The sequence below is a fragment of the Antechinus flavipes genome, chromosome 4 (genome assembly GCF_016432865.1).
Source record: "Antechinus flavipes isolate AdamAnt ecotype Samford, QLD, Australia chromosome 4, AdamAnt_v2, whole genome shotgun sequence".
Classification (NCBI taxonomy): Eukaryota; Metazoa; Chordata; class Mammalia; order Dasyuromorphia; family Dasyuridae; genus Antechinus; species Antechinus flavipes.
This window is the reverse complement of record NC_067401.1, coordinates 382,925,568-382,942,003: the sequence shown is the minus strand read 5'-3', so window position 1 is coordinate 382,942,003 and position 16,436 is coordinate 382,925,568. Positions and strand designations below refer to the sequence as shown.

The following is a 16,436-nucleotide window of genomic DNA, read 5'->3' as shown; positions in this document are numbered from 1 at the left end:
TCTCTCTCTCTCTCTCTCTGTCTCTCTCTCTCTCTCTCTCTCTCTCTCTTCTCTCTCTCTCTCTATATATATATATATATATATATATATATATATATATATATGTATATATATATGTGTGTGTGTGTGTGTGTATATATATATATATATATTTGCCACTTTCCCTCTGTAAGTTACCAAGTGCCAGAGTGTGTATTGATTGCCTTTGAAAGATCTTAATGAATTTGTCACAGAATTTCTCTACTTTAATCTCAGAAACTGATAATGGTGCATAAACTATGATTATTTTTATTGGGTTTTTTGCATGTAGTTTTCAGTGATAATGTGATGTGAGAAAACCAAATATCCCATGAATTAACATTTCTCGTTGCTTTGGGGTATATGATAAAATTAACTCCACCAACTCCTTTTTTTCCAAGGAATACCTGTGAGCCATCATTGCATTTGGATGCAACTTTCTTTTTTTTTTTAAATGATAGCTTTTTATTTACAAAACATATGCATGGGTAATTAACCATTCAACACTGACCCTTGCAAAACCTTCTGTTCCAAATTTTCCCCTTCTTCCCCTAGATGGCAGGTATTCCAATACATGTTAAAATATATGTTGAACCCAATGTATGTATACATTGGATGCAACTTTCTTCTTTCTTCTGAGTTTTATTTATAGTGAGGATGTCAAGATTAGTATCTCTCCAGCCATATGTCTATACTGGTCATTGGACAAATTATGGTACATCTAAAGTAGTAACTGTGAAGTTAAAGTTTATCAACAGTCTAAAAACTGGAATTCTTAGCATCTCTGTATGTATTCCTGTCCCTCTGTCACCATGACTGTGATGATGGCACTAGCCTAAGAAATATTTTGCATTTTAAAGGGAATTTCAAAAGAAAAGAATGGGACTAAAAATATCAAAAAGAAAAATGTATGATAGGAAGAGAAGATGTACTGGCCACATGGAGAAAGCAAAGGATGATGACTGGACAGCTAGAGCATTCCACTGATATTCCCTTGTGATATGGCTCCCCTGTAGCAAACATATATGAAAACATGGTCAAGAGTTGAAAATGATGGCAAGTGTCAGTAGATTGCATCAGAATTATGTAGATAGATAATCCCTGCCACAAAGGTTTCCATGGTAATGGACATATTATACTCATTGCTACAGAAAAAATGGTGAATATGGATCAATAATGATGAATATGGATGCATAAATTCACACTGCTCTTAAAAATGTCAATAATATGCCAACAGTTTCCTTTGGAAACCAGAAGAGGAAAGAAACAATGCTATATGCTATATATTCTATAGCAGAATTGCTACCACAGTTGGGGGTAAGCTGTCATGGTAACATGCATGAAACTGCATATGCAAGTAACTCCACTACTACTTACCTGGGCTTGAAAGATAAGCAGAGAGGCTCATATGGATCCTGATGATATTGTTAAGAAGTCTTATACTTACGATTAGTTTTTAGCATTCTCTTCCCTTTAAAATTCATGTGTGTGTATATACACACATGTATATATACTTTTCTTTATAGATATTCAATATTATTATATTGAATTGTATTATATTAAATTAAGTTTTAATACCTTACATTATATTATGCTACATTCAATTATATTATGCTATATTATAATACATTGTTGTTGACTTTTTACGACCCCATTTGGGGTTTTCTTGGCAAAGATACTGGAGTGGTTTGCCATTTCCTTCTCCAGTTCAAATTACAGATGAGGCAAATATGATTAAGTAACTTGGCCAGCATCCCACAGTTAGTAAGGGAGACCAAATTTGAGTTTAGGAAGACAGGTCTTCTCTATTCTAGACCTAGGACTCTATTTACTATATCACTTAGCTGCTCCCTTATATTAATTTATATTGTTATATTGTATTAAGTTATATAACATTATATAATATTGTTTTGTGTTATATTCAGAGGTCTTCATTGAGGTAGACATTGAACATGTGTGATATTTTGATAGATAGTAAAAAACAGGGAAAGCATTCCAAGCTGAAAGAATAAAATAAGCAAAGATATGGAGATAAGAAAGAACAAGGAATGTTTGGAAACATGAGGATCCTGGCCTAGATGAAAATAGCCTAGCTCATCTTCCTGTCTTTAAGCATAGCTGATGCAGCAGCGAATGTGTATTAATTACACCATAAACTTCCCAGAGTTGGCATTTCAAGCAATGGATGCTGTTGCCTCTCTGACTCAGTGGACATTTACCGTAGACATTTCCAAGATCCTAATCTTAAAATAATTTCAATTCTATTATGTAACTACTGGAATAAGAAAATAATATTCTCTGGTGCCCTGATCAAGGAAATGCAAATACTCCTCTGGGTACTATTAAATATTACTCCATTTATCAGCCAGTAAATAAGTATTTATTAAACACCTATAATGTGTCAGGTACTGTATCCTAAGAATCTGGGAATCTCTGCTCTTAAAGAGCTTACAGTCTAATGGACTAGGCACAAAGAAGATACAGACAGGATAATTAGAAGACAATCATTAGTGGGGAGGCACTAGCATTGCATCAGATCAGAAATTTGATCCTAGAAGTCATATTGAATCAGTAGAGTTTATTGAATGGGAGTTTATTGTAAGGGAGCCTGAGCTTAAAGAAGATCATATTTATTGCTGAAAGAAGAATACACTGGAATGGGGAAAGACTTGGGGCAAACAGACCAAGGAGAAGGCTACTGTGAGAGTTCTGGTACTAGAAAAGGGCCCAAACCAGAGTATTTGCAAGTGTCAGAGGAGAGGACTAGGATATGTCAGAGATGTTGTGAAGATAAAACTGACAAGCCTTGGCAACAGACTGGATAAAGGAGTGAGAGAAAGTGAGGAGCTGAGGACGATGCTGTGAGCCTGGGTGACTAGTGTTACCTTCAAAAATGATATGGAAATCTGGAAGGAAGGAGGGCTTTGGAGGAATGAGTATGAGTTCAATTTGGGACCTTCTGAAACTGAGATGTCTGCAGAACATCTAAATTGAGATGTCTGATAAGCTGGTGGAGGTATAAGAGTGGAGATCAGCTGAAAGGTCAGGTCTAGAATCATCAACATAGAAATGACAACTGAATCCAGGGCATCTTGTGGGGGTCACCAGGAGAAATCATACAGAGAGAGAAGAGGGCCCAGGACACAGCCCCATAGTTCACCCATGGCTAATAGAGAAGATCTAGGTGAAGATGCAACAAAGGAGAAAAGGAATGGTCAGATATGTAAGAAAACCAAGATAGAGCAGTGTCACAGAAACCCAGAGAGAAGATTGGGTCCTGATGATACAGTTAAGAAGTCTTATACTAGGTTTCTATGACAATGAAACCTAGGGAGAAGATTGCATCAAGAAAGGCATGGCTCATTAAAAGCTGCTTTGAATGAGCACTGAGAAAAGATCATTGGATTTGGCAGTGAAGAGATCATTAGTAACTCTGGAGAGAGCAGTTTGGAATGGTGAGATCAGAAGCTAAATTGTGGAGAATTAAGAAAAGTGAGAGGAAAAAAAAATTGAGACATTGATTGTTAGAAGGCCTTCTCAAGAACACTAGCCACAAAAGAAAGGCTAGATATTAGACAATGGTTAGTATTGATAGATGGATTAAGCAAGAATTTTTTTGAGAATTTTGAAGTGTATAGCCTTTGATAAGTATATTAGTAAATACACTTGGCTATCACTTTAAAAATAAAAGTTGTAGCTATTTTTGAATTTAAAATTTAAGATATTTTATAGTCCTTTATTGTTTTTAAATGCATTGCTATACTATTTTTTTTTATAAAACTTCCATTTATGAATCTATCCCTTCCTATCCAGAGAGCCTTCTTTTACAACAAAGAAAAAAACAAAACTATAGTTTATCAAAAGCATTGTACAGGCCAACAGAATCTGACAGTATATAGATGTTCTACACCTATATTTCTCCACTTCTGCAAGGAAGAGTAAGGTGATCTTTTTCATCTCTTCTCAAGTCTTAGGGTCTTTAGTCAAATTAGAATGGTTTATATAAGATATTTGGATTAATAACCTATTAATCCATCATACCCTTCAGATTGCCTACTTCTTTAGATTATTGATTTAAACTGAGATTTTTCAAGATATATTTAAATTGAAAGATGAAAAGCGTCTTTTTCAGCTGACATAGTTTTATATCACAAATTGCCAATATCTCCTGGGAATATATTTAGATGATTTATATGAAAAATATTATCAAAGCGAAACAGGGATTAAATAAATGGAAAAAAATTTAATGAGTCCCTTCAAATCATTGTAAAATATTTTTAAATTAACTTAATAAAAATCAGGATTATTTTAATAAATCTAAGTTACATTTTAATATGAACCTATTGTTATAACATACAGAAAGTATTATCTATTGTTTGAAAGAAGTCAGAGATGAAACATCCATTAAGTTTATGAGTTATATAAAGCTAAGCGTGACCACTACTACATTGAAAAAAACAAATAATCCAAAAACATGTTGACAGCAAAGAATGGTGGACTTAAAGCTAACAAGATGAAATTTAGAAGGGATAAGTTTAGTTTTCCAATTGGGTTAAAAAAAATTTAATTGCCCAAGTGTTAAGTAGATGTAATTAGATAATTTATAGTTTTAAAAGAGACTTGTGAGCTCAATAAGCCAGAAATATGGTGTGAAACCCAAACTCACATGACTTATGACTGTATTAATATAAGGATGTAATCTCCAGAGTGGGGACACTATCCTGGTTATCTGGAATATTAGATCTAGTTCAGCGTAGTGGCTGGGTTTTTTGGTAAAGACCTCTGATAAATTATAGCCTGTCCAGAAGAGGGCAGTTAGAATGGGGAGGATGGGTAGTTTGAAACCATACAAAGAGTACTAGGAAAAAGAACTAGGGAGGTTTAGTTTGGAGAAGTAAAAACTCAAGATCTACATCTTGATGCACAGAAGAGACTCCTGCATTCCAGAGCCTTTAAAATGGTATATGGTAAATATTTTTAAGTGTTGAACTGAATTCTATTTGGCTTCAGAACATAGAATTGGAGCCAAAGGTAGAAGTTATAGGAGGAATTTCATAAGGAAATTATGTATGTCCTAAAATGGAATAAATTTCATTGAAAGATGACATTGATCCACAATACTAGAGGGTTTTCTAGTAGTCATGGAGACTGGGAATATTGTACAGAATATTCATGATGTGAATAAGGGTTGAATCTAAAATCTTTTCCATCTCTTAAGTTTGTGATTAAATAGATTTTTTTTAAGGAAAGAAAGTAATAGTAACTTCCATTAAAGTTCCAGTTTGATTTTTCCTTGTGGTATGGAGATGATCTTCTGTTTTTCAAAGGTTATGCCAGCAGAGTAGATGCTGTAAAGTTTTGTATCAAGCTGGATTTATGGTTTGAATTTGGCAAAGGACTGGCATTTGACGCAGGCTAGAAGAGATGTAATTATCCAGAAGGCTGATCATTGGGTAAAATTTTCCAGTAATAGCAAATCAGGCACAACACTCAGGCACGAAAAGGTTGTGATCAGCCCTGGTATAAATACTCATACTGATTAAATCAAGAGTTCTTTGCCATACTGAATAAGTAACTACTTTAGATGATACATAAAACTATTTGGAACAACAACTTTTTTTTTTTTGGTGGGGAAGTACATTAGCAGATTTGTATGGATTCTTCAGCATGTGGAAATCCGAGTCTCTCTTTGGCTTATTGAAAATCAGGAATAAGTGAAAGCAGTAGTAGCTGAAAGGATAAATACTATTCTATCTGTATTCCTGTACCTAATAGAATCTGAGTCTGTGAGCCTCCTTTTCTCCACTGCCACATTTTAGTGTTCCTGATCCACTAATTGCCCTTTTATTTTGCTTTTCACTAATCTACTAGTCCCTTTCCTGTACTACCTCCCATCTAACTACCATCTTTCCTCTCATTTGATTGCTTCTTGTCTCTACCCAGCTTCCTTGAATCTGAAGGCACCTGAAACTTTTGCAAATATAGTTCAAGTGGAAAGGCCAAATGCTGAATCTAAACAACATTTTCATTAAACAGTCTCACTGATCCACAGATATGAACTTGAGACTACATCTGTTCTATAGGATTTTTTGCTTAATAAATTTTGGGTGGGGAAAGGGACTGCATCTCTTAAACTCCATCAAGTTGGACATGCAACCATTTACAACAACCCCACTACAGACAAGCTTTAGGTGCTCTGATAATTACACTGTATTGATATCAGACTTAGTGTCTGCAGATACTAATAGGTTAGAATCTGACTAATCCACTGCAGTTCTAAACTTCTGAGCTGAAGCTATTTGCCAGCCTCAGCCTCCCTGAAGCAGAAACCACCATACCTAGCTTAGAATTTATTTAAATAGAGTAAGAACAGCACCTTTTCTATGAATTCTTCCAGAGCATGGAAATGGCTTTATATTACAGAACTCTACATCAAAAATAGCATTTTTAACACATACTTTTTCTTCTTAATCATTAGTAGTAACTTGCAATTTATCATTCTTAATTATTTGTAAAATATTAACATGTGGGGAAGCTACATACTTTTGTGCCTTGTTTACTTCTTCTTGATGATCTTGTGATGGCTCTTTCCAAAATGCGATCATCAAGATTCTCTAAATCACGGGAAACATAATAAAAACTGAGATAAGAATGTGAAAACTATCAAAGGAATGAACATTAATTACCAAATCCAATTTTCTCACAACTTAAAAAATGAGCTTGTAATTATTATTTTTAAAAGTATCAATGTTCTAGATTACTGAGTTATGAGAATAGTTTATTTCTTGCATTGATAGTCATCGAGCAACAAGTATAAACCTACCAGTGCCTGCTAGTGGGGAGGATTACCAAAGGCCCATTACTGTTCTCTCTTGGGTACTATACCAAATTGATTGTCTATATAGCTTCTCTTTATAGGAAGACGGTTGCCCAATCAAAGGTCATTGACTAAAAAGGCTCCTTTTTGCAAAAAAATGGAAATTTGGAGGTCTCATTATCTGGTTATCACAAAAAGTTGTCATAGGGGCTATCATAGTGCCCTGAGGTATCTTATGAATAATAATAGTTAACATTTAGATAGCATTCTGTGATTTCCAAAAAAATGCCAGGATTCTGACAAGACACCAAACCCTTTGCCATCATAGGACAACTTAAGTATGTCACATGAATTGCACTCATTAGAGGTAGGAAGGACAATCATATGTTACATGTAGTTTGCACATGTATTAGGGAATCTTCTAGTACCCAGTATCATTTCCTGAGAAAGAAAAGAATAGCAGACCTTTAGGTGGCTCAAAACATTCTTATCACTTGCTGATAGGGAATTATGTCATATCCTCTCTTCCAACACATTTATCTCTTATTGCTGCTAATTTTGATTGCTTTGAATGATATGCTTTGGGACCTCAGGATTCATCAGCTAAAGATTTTGAAAGTGGGAGGCTCCACAAAGAAATCCTGGAGCTTCTGAAGGGATGTGCCATTACAAGTGAACATTCAGCAATTCCAAAGAGTATCCTTAATCCACAAATTCCAAAGGACTACTCAGAAGCTATTGTTTGGGACAGTGAGGCCACATGTATGAGAGCCAAAATAAGAATCCATCTGGTTCTCTTAAGTATCTTTTATCAGATATATAATATTGAGGGATTCTGAAATTTGCCTGTAGTAGATTTTGACTTTAGGAAGCAAATACCAATTTTGGCATGGTCATATATGCATGATATATATAATTTACAAGTAAATACAATTTTTTCCAGGTATTTGTATGGTGCCAAATATTAACAGTCACATTAATTCTCCTTTGTAGGACCAAGTCCTTGAACAAATAGTCCTTGGTTTTCATGATCTGTTGGAGGGCTTAAGTGAAAATCGTGTTCCCCCCAATTGTTATTTAAGGGCTCACTTTGTATAATTATTTTAAGATATATGCTGAACTGCTTTATACAAATCCATTAAAATAAGAATTTTTAAGCTAAATGAATTTTGGATTAACTATAGTACCTTTTTCTCCCTCACATTCCAGATCCTTATTTAGATCTTCGCTTTTCTTCTTAGCCTTATGTTGTGTTATCAATTCTTGTAGTTTATCCTCATAAACCTGTCTTGTAGAAGCTGAGAAAGTTAAAAAAAAATTTAAATTATCCTTTATCAACTAACTATCCCATTGTCCAGTGCAGCTCTTTCAAACCTTTTCATCTCTTCTCACACCTCCCATGGTTCCCCTTTTGGTCACACTTGAGAACCTTGCCTTCTTTATCATAGAAAAAATAGAGGCCATGAGTTCCCTCTTCACCCCTCTTTCTCATTTCCCATCACCCAACTGCCTTCTGCCACTGTATCATCTCACTCCTGTCTCATGTCATGATCCTTTATTCCTTACTTTTTCAGTTCATCCCATTCCATCCCACCTCTTCTAACAAATTGTCCCTTCTGTCATCTCTACTCACTTATTTCAATTTTTGCTGCCTATGTATGTCTACATTCTCTACTGCCTACAAACATGTCCTAATCCCTCTCTACCCTGGAAAAAACCTTCCCTTCCTCATCCAATCCTACTATTGTTTTCTATTTTGCCTTTTAGATATACTCAAAAAGACTACTCACAGTAAGTTTCTCTACTTTCTTTCCTCTCATGCCCTTACAATCTAACTTTTAACCTTATCATTTCATTGAAACTAATCTCTCCAAAATTTCTCATGACCTCTTAGTTGCCAAATCCTTTAGTTTTTTCTTAATCCTCATTATCCTTGACCACTTTGCAGTTTTTGACACTGTTGAGCACTCTCTTATTCTTCATACTTAGCTCTAGATTTTGAGGATATCACTCTTTCCTGGCACTCTTTCTTCTTATCTAACCATTCCTTCTTTCCTTTGCTGGATCCTCTTCCAGATCATGTCCTTTAACAATCCAGGATTCTGTCTTGGGCCTTCACCTCTTCTTCCTCTATAATATTCATTTGATGAACTCAGTTCCCATGGATTTAAACCCCATCTCTATACTGACAATTCTCAAACCTACCTATCCTGCTCCAGTCTCTCTGTTGATTGCTAATCTTGTATTTCCAACTGCCTTCAGGCATCTTGAACTAGACATCCACTAGACATCTAAAACTAAACATGACCGAGAGAGATCTCATTATCTTTCTCTCTAAATCTTGCCCATCTCCTATCTTCCCTATTAAATGGTAAAAGTATTCTCCTGACCCTTTAGGCCCCAACCTAGGAGTCATCCTTGACTCTTTACTATCTTTCACCAACCTCCCATTATCCAAAGTGTTACCAAGGTCAAAATACTTTTACCCTTGCAAAAATCTCTCATATACTCAACCCTGTTCTCTCCTCTGGTATTGCCAACAACCCTATCACCTTATTCCTGGATTATACTGCAAAAATCTGCTGGTTAGTCTGCCTGCTTCAAGTTTCTCCCCACTCCAATCCATCCTCCATTCAGTTACTAAAATGACTTTCCTAAAGCATAAATCCAATCAAACCACTTCTCTACTCAATAAACCCCAGTAGCTCCCTATTGTATATAAAAGCAAATACAGAATGCTCTGGCATTCAAAGCCCTTCATAACCTAGCCTCTCCTAAATTTATAGTCTTCTTACATTTTACTTTCCAATAAATCACATGACATTGGCCTCCTGGTTGTTCCCCTCACTCCATTTCTTGCTTCCAAGTATTTATCTGGCTGTCCTCAATGCCTGGAATGCTCTTTCTCCTTTGCTCAGACTACTGACTTGCCTGTCTTTCTTTAAGTTCTGATTAAAATTCCACCTGCTACAGGAAACCTCTTCTTAATTCTAATGCCTTCCCTCTGTTTATTATTTCCTATTTATACTGCATATAGCTTGCTTTGTATTTGTTTAAATATTGTCTCCCTCATTAGATTATTTTGCCTTTTTCTGCATCTCCAAAGTTTAGCACATAGTAGGCACTAAATAAATGTTGACTGATTTAGTGAAATTATTGAAATAAGTTTTACTGTCTAATGAAATTATATTAGATAATAAAATTTTATGATTCAGTTTGTGACCCCACAGCTATATAACTCTTTCCTGTATATTGATTCTGTTATTAATGAAGAAATTAAATCTCCCTCTTTGATATGAAAATTTTCACTAGCCCCTAATTTCTGTTTTTGTTTGTTGTATGCATACGTATTATTGGCCCTGGATTATATCCGTGCTTGATAAGCTGTTGCTGCAATTCATTGTCTGTCAGACATTTAATATCCACCATGCCAATGGAAACTTGGCTTGCTCCTTTAGTCATGGAACCTTTGAAATAATAAAACATTCAATCAATTAAGAAAGTCTTACAAATACGTACCAAAAAATTATCAGTCCACAAGAATATTTGTTAGTCTGCCTCTCCTAATCTGGCAAGAATATAAAACAGTGAATGAAATAGCCTTTCTTTCTGCCTTACTATAAAAAATTACTATTCACCATGAGGGAGTGGCCAATAACTATTACAAAGATATACTAAAATCATCTTTATCTTTGCTCCCTCTTTTACAAAACCTATCAGTTGTCAATTAGAAAGAACTTGAAGTGACATCCTTCCCAATATTATCTTGTTCAATTACTTCTAATTTTTCCCAACAAATTGGTATGAGAACTGCCTGCAAACCTCGAGTAGATTCAAGCTTTGAAAAGAGAGATAAGAAACTAATTAAATATGAAAGAGAAAGAAATTTCAGTTAGTTGAATGAAAGTTATTTATTTCTGATCTTCTAAAGAAAGTACAGGACAGTAAGTTATTCTGAACAGTAGTGTTTTTCACACTTGTAATTTACCTCTGAATATAATGAGATGGTAGCTTTTAATTAACCGCTAGCAGACTTTGTAATTGTTGAATTGTCATTTGAATGAAGTTGGTTATTCATTTTCTGGCAGAGAAATTGATTTATATAGATTTATATAAGTCATGATTCAGTATTCCAAACTCCTCAGTCTTAGGTTCAATCAGTTTTATTGAGATAATCCCTTCATCAGAGAACTAAAATCTCTACCCATTTAACAAAAACCTGAAGGAAAAAAAAAGGCAAAACCCATTAGCAATATATATTTTTTAAAAGAAAGAAGAAAATCCACCTTGAGTTAATTTATTGTAGGCATCCACTCACTTCTTTTTATCAGATTACAAAGTATTTTAACATTAAAGTGAAAATCACTGCAAGACGATGATGCAGCATAAGAGGATTTGCCTTCATAAGTAATCAATCATTATCCAACTAGGAGGAACATAGTACATTAAAAAGAATTTAAAAATCTTATGAGCTATTTTGCATAATGAGCAAAATAATGTTCAGGAATAGCAAGTTTATCACTTTTTTTGGAAGTTTTTTTAAAACTTTATTGTTTGTTTTTATTATTTAGACTTCACAAAATGAAGAAAATGTTAATAGTTCAATTTATTTTTAAAAGTATATTATTTTTTCAATTACATGAAAAGATAGTTTTCAATGTTCATTTTTGTAAGATTTTGTGCTCCAATTTTTTTTCTTCTTCCCTCCCTAACTTCCCTCTTTTCCATACTAGCAAGCAATATGATATAGGTTATACATGTGCATTCATTTTTTAAATTTTTATTTAATAATTACTTTATATTGACAGAATCCATGCCAGGGTAATCTTTTTTACAACATTATCCCTTGCACTTGTTTCTGTTCCGATTTTTCCCCTCCCTCCCTCCACCCCCTCCCCTAGATGGCAAGCAGTCCTATATATGTTGGATATGTTGCAGTATATCCTAGATACAATATATGTTTGCAGAACCGAACAGTTTTCTTGTTGCACAGGGAGAATTGGATTCAGAAAGTATAAATAACCCGGGAAGAAAACCAAAAATGCAGATAGTTCACATTCGTTTCTCCGTGTTTTTTCTTTGGGTATAGCTGCTTCTGTCCTTCATTTATCAATTGAAACTCAGGTCTCTTTGTCAAAGAAATCCACTTCCATCAAAATATGTCCTCATACAATATCGTTGTCGAAGTGTATAATGATCTCCTGGTTCTGCTCATTTCACTCAGCATCAGTTCATGTAAGTCTCGCCAGTCCTCTCTGTATTCATCCTGCTGGTCATTTCTTACAGAACAATAATATTCCATAACATTCATATACCACAATTTACCCAGCCATTCTCCAATTGATGGGCATCCATTCATTTTCCAGTTTCTAGTCACTACAAATAGGGCTGCTACAAACATTTTGGCACATACAGGTCCCTTTTCCTTCTTTAGTATTTCTTTGGGATATAAGCCCAATAGAAACACTGCTGGATCAAAGGGTATGCACAATTTGATAATTTTTTGGCATAATTCCAGATTGCTCTCCAGAATGGTTGGATTCGTTCACAACTCCACCAATAATGCATCAGTGTCCCAGTTTTCCCGCATCCCCTCCAACATTCATCATTATTTTTTCCTGTCATCTTAGCCAATCTGACAGGTATGTAGTGGTATCTCAGAGTTGTCTTAATTTGCATTTCTCTGATCAATAATGATTTGGAACACTCTTTCATATGAGTGGTAATAGTTTCAATTTCATCCTCTGAAAATTGTCTGTTCATATCTTTGACCATTTATCAATTGGAGAATGGCTTGATTTCTTATAAATTTGAGTCAGTTCTCTATATATTTTGGAAATGAGGCCTTTATCAGAACCTTTAACTGTGAAGATGTTTTCCCAGTTTGTTGCTTCCCTTCTAATCTTGTTTGCATTAGTTTTGTTTGTACAAAGGCTTTTTAATTTGATGTAATCAAAATTTTCTATTTTGTGATCAGTAATGGTCTCTAGTTCATCTTTGGTCACAAATTTCTTTCTCCCCCACAAGTCTGAGAGATAAACTATCCTATGTTCCTCTAATTTATTTATAATCTCGTTCTTTATGCCTAGGTCATGGACCTATTTTGATCTTATCTTGGTATATGGTGTTAAGTGTGGGTCCATGCCTAATTTCTATGTGCATTCATTTTTAACATTATATTTACCATATTTCCACATGAGTCATGTTGGGAAAGAAAAATCAGAACAAAAGGGAAAAGTTGTGAAAAAAAAGAAACAAAGCAAAAGGAAAAAAAAGGTGAAAATGCTATGTTTCAATCCATATTCAGTCTCCATATTTCATTCTCTGGATGCAGATAGTACTTTCCATCCAAAGTTAATTGGAATTGCCTTGGATCACTGAGTTACTGAGAAGAGCTAAATCTTTCATTATTGTTGCTGTGTACAATGTTTTCCTGGTTCTGCTCATTTCACTCAGCATCAATCCATGTAAGTCTTTCCAGGCTTTTCTAAAATCAGCCTGTTCATCATTTCTTATACAAGTAATGTTTCATTTCATTTGTATACCATAACTTATTCAGCCATTCCCCAACTGATGGGTGTCCATTCAATTTCCAATTCTTTGTCACTACAAAAAGAGCTACTATAAACATTTTTGCAATTGTGGGTCCTTTTCACTCTTCTATGATTTCTTTGGAATACTGGGTGCTCACTAGAGACACTGCTGGATCAAAGGATATGCACAGTTTGACAGTTATTTGGGCACAGCTCCACAATGATCTCCAGAATGGCTGGATCAGTTCACAGATTCGTGTTAATTTTTTTTTAAACCTTACTTCAATGTTATTATCATTGAAAAGCAGCATGGAACTATAGACCAAATTGACGTTGGAGCCTGTAAGATGTAAATTCAAGTCTCCTTTCTGGATATTTAATCCTAAACAAGTCACTTAATTTCTTAGTGATCCAAACAATTATCTGAGACGCTTGGGGTGCAAAGGACATACCAAACAACACTAGAAAAAAAAAAAACTTTTGTTACCTGGGAGTTCCTTGAATCAGTGACATCCCAAATCCAGCCTTATTTTATTTCTTATTCCCTGTCAGAATATAAAGCTGCTGGGCATAACAATTGTTTTATTTTTGCTTCTGAACCTTCTCGGGCTAACACATGCTTTGCATATGGTAAAAGTTTAAAAATACATTTGATCACTGTTCATTGTTAAGGCAGTCTAGGAAAGTTACTGGATTTGGAATCAGAAAGTCCTGCTTTGAAGTTCTGGGATCTAATCCTCTCTGAGCTGAAGATCTTGGTGATCCATGAGCAAATCACTTAATCTTTCTGAGCCTAGGTTATTCAAAGAGTATAAGTAACATAAGATGCAACTGGTAATCAATCAATGGTAGGAGTTTTCATGAGAAAGAAATCACTGGCCCTTGAGTTCCTGATATGTATTATTGTTGAATTATGACAATGAACCTGTGCTTAACTTGTACTGTAGAGAAGCTAAATCAAATGCTCTGACTTATGGGTCAAAGGATCTCAACTGAGAACTGGGACCACTGTCCACTAGCATGATTTCTGGCAAATCCAAACATCTCTGAGCCTAAGATTCCTCAACTACAGAATGGATATAATGATACTTGTAACACTCCAGTTATTAAAAAAGAATGGGTAAAATGTCCACCATTATTAGCTGTGAGCTATTACCGGTCATGGAGGTGCCCTGAAGAAAAAGTAAAGTAGGATACTGAAGAATCGGTTTATATAAAATTAGTTCAAGCATGTCTTGGGACATCTATCTTTGCAAAGCAATTTCTGATGTTTTACCTGTTCCCCCAAAACAGAGTCTAAAAGAAATCTAAAGCAACACTAGACAATTGCTTAGAGGAAATAATGAAACACATAAGGAAATATTAAAACGGAATTCAATTGTATGATTAATCCACTTACCCCTTCATAACGCCTAAAAGGCACCAAAGCTATGTGACTTTTTGCCTTGGGGTTTCTACTAGCAACCAGGTCTTCTGTCTATTTAGACACTATGATAGTCATAATAGTGACAGTGTGACATCAGTAACCTCCATAGCAACAGATTGATATGAAAATAAGTTTATAATTTCATTCCAACTTCCAACTGAAGGAAAAATTAATTTCTTAGAATAATGTAGGCAAATAAAGAGGCAAAAAAACCGACAGAGAAATCATCATCCCTTATCAATAAATCACTCAAATATTTAATTATCTACATTAAGTATAGCTACTGGATATATTAGAGTCTGGGGATACAAAGACAAAAATGAAATAGCCCTTGCCCTCAAGAAGCTTACATTCTCTCATGGGAAACAAACAAAATTCTCAAGTGCATATGTACATATAAAAAATAAATGTGACAAGTAGAAAATAAGGAGACACTACCTAACTGAAATGGATTTTTAAAAATACAGAAGAAATGATCAGAAAAGCCTGAAGGGCTGGAGAATCAATAAGGGATTCTAGAGGATGAGTAATTTGGTTATGTGGCATAGAAACAGCAGAAGGAAGAAAAGGAAAACATTTAAACATAAGTACTTATCCTAGTATGAGAATTAGCTAACATGATATTTGTAAAAGGGGACTGGCCAAAAACAAACTAGTGCCTGGAAACAGGTTTGCCAAATTCCCCCCAATGGATTAGAGGTTGGCAAAGTCTGTAGAGTAGTTGTCACTCATTGGCTGCTCTTTGATTAAAATGGAATAAAACTGAGGAGAATATTTTGCATTTGGTACAATGAAAAACAGTAAACATAAACAGCATAGTGGTTGATGTGCATTTCAGTCTATCAGGAAGACTAAGACTCAAATCTTATCTCAAATGCTTACCAGTTCTGTAATCCTGAACAAATCACTAAACTAAAAGGCTATTTTGAGGAACAATAAAATAATATAGGTAAAGAATTCTGCAAATCTTAAAACACTCTGTCAGCTATAGCTATCAGTGAATAGAGCACTGGGCTTGGAGTTAGAAAAAATGTGAATTCAAATGTGATTTGAAGTTACTTAATCTGTTTGCCTCAGTTACCTCAACTGTAAAATAGGGATAATAATAGCACCTACCTCACAGTGTTGTGGTAGAATCAAATGAGATTTTTGTGAAAAATGCAAAACATAAGAAGGTGCTATTTAAATGCTATTTCTCTTTCCTTTATTATAATGCTTTAAGGTTGGTAATAAATGTTCTATAAGAAATGAGCAGCAGGATGATTTCAGAAAGGCCTGGAGAGACTTACATGAACTGATGCTGAGTGAAATGAGCAGGACCAGCAGATCATTATATACTTCAACAGCAATACTATATGATGATCAATTCTGATGGATGTGGCCCTCTTCAACAATGAGATGAACCAAATCAGTTCCAATAGAGCATTAATGAATTGAACCAGCTACACCTAATGAAAGATGGGAGATAACTATGAACCACTACATAGAATTCCCAATCCCTTTATTTTTGTCTGCCTGCATTTTTGATTTCTTTCACAGCCTAATTGTATACTATTTCAGAGTCTGATTCTTTTTGTACAGCAAAATAACTGTTTGGACATATATACGCATATTGTATTTAACTTATACCTTAACATATTTA

At 34.7% G+C, this 16,436-nt stretch overlaps 1 protein-coding gene across 2 annotated transcripts in view; it reads right to left on the bottom strand.

Annotated features, from left to right (window-relative positions):
- The window catches only part of LEMD1 (LEM domain containing 1), a 48,984-nt gene extending 34,166 nt beyond the window's left edge, over positions 1-14,818 (bottom strand). For both annotated transcript variants that reach the window (XM_051998536.1, XM_051998535.1), the window contains exons 1-5: positions 14,768-14,818; positions 10,824-11,054; positions 10,183-10,302; positions 8,023-8,133; positions 6,562-6,632 (exon numbers count right to left, since the gene is read on the bottom strand). In XM_051998536.1, coding sequence (XP_051854496.1) covers positions 6,562-6,632; positions 8,023-8,133; positions 10,183-10,297 — 297 coding nt within the window. In that variant the 5' untranslated portion in view covers positions 10,298-10,302; positions 10,824-11,054; positions 14,768-14,818. The remainder of the gene's footprint in view (positions 1-6,561; positions 6,633-8,022; positions 8,134-10,182; positions 10,303-10,823; positions 11,055-14,767) is intronic.
- Positions 14,819-16,436: the final 1,618 nt, after the last annotated feature.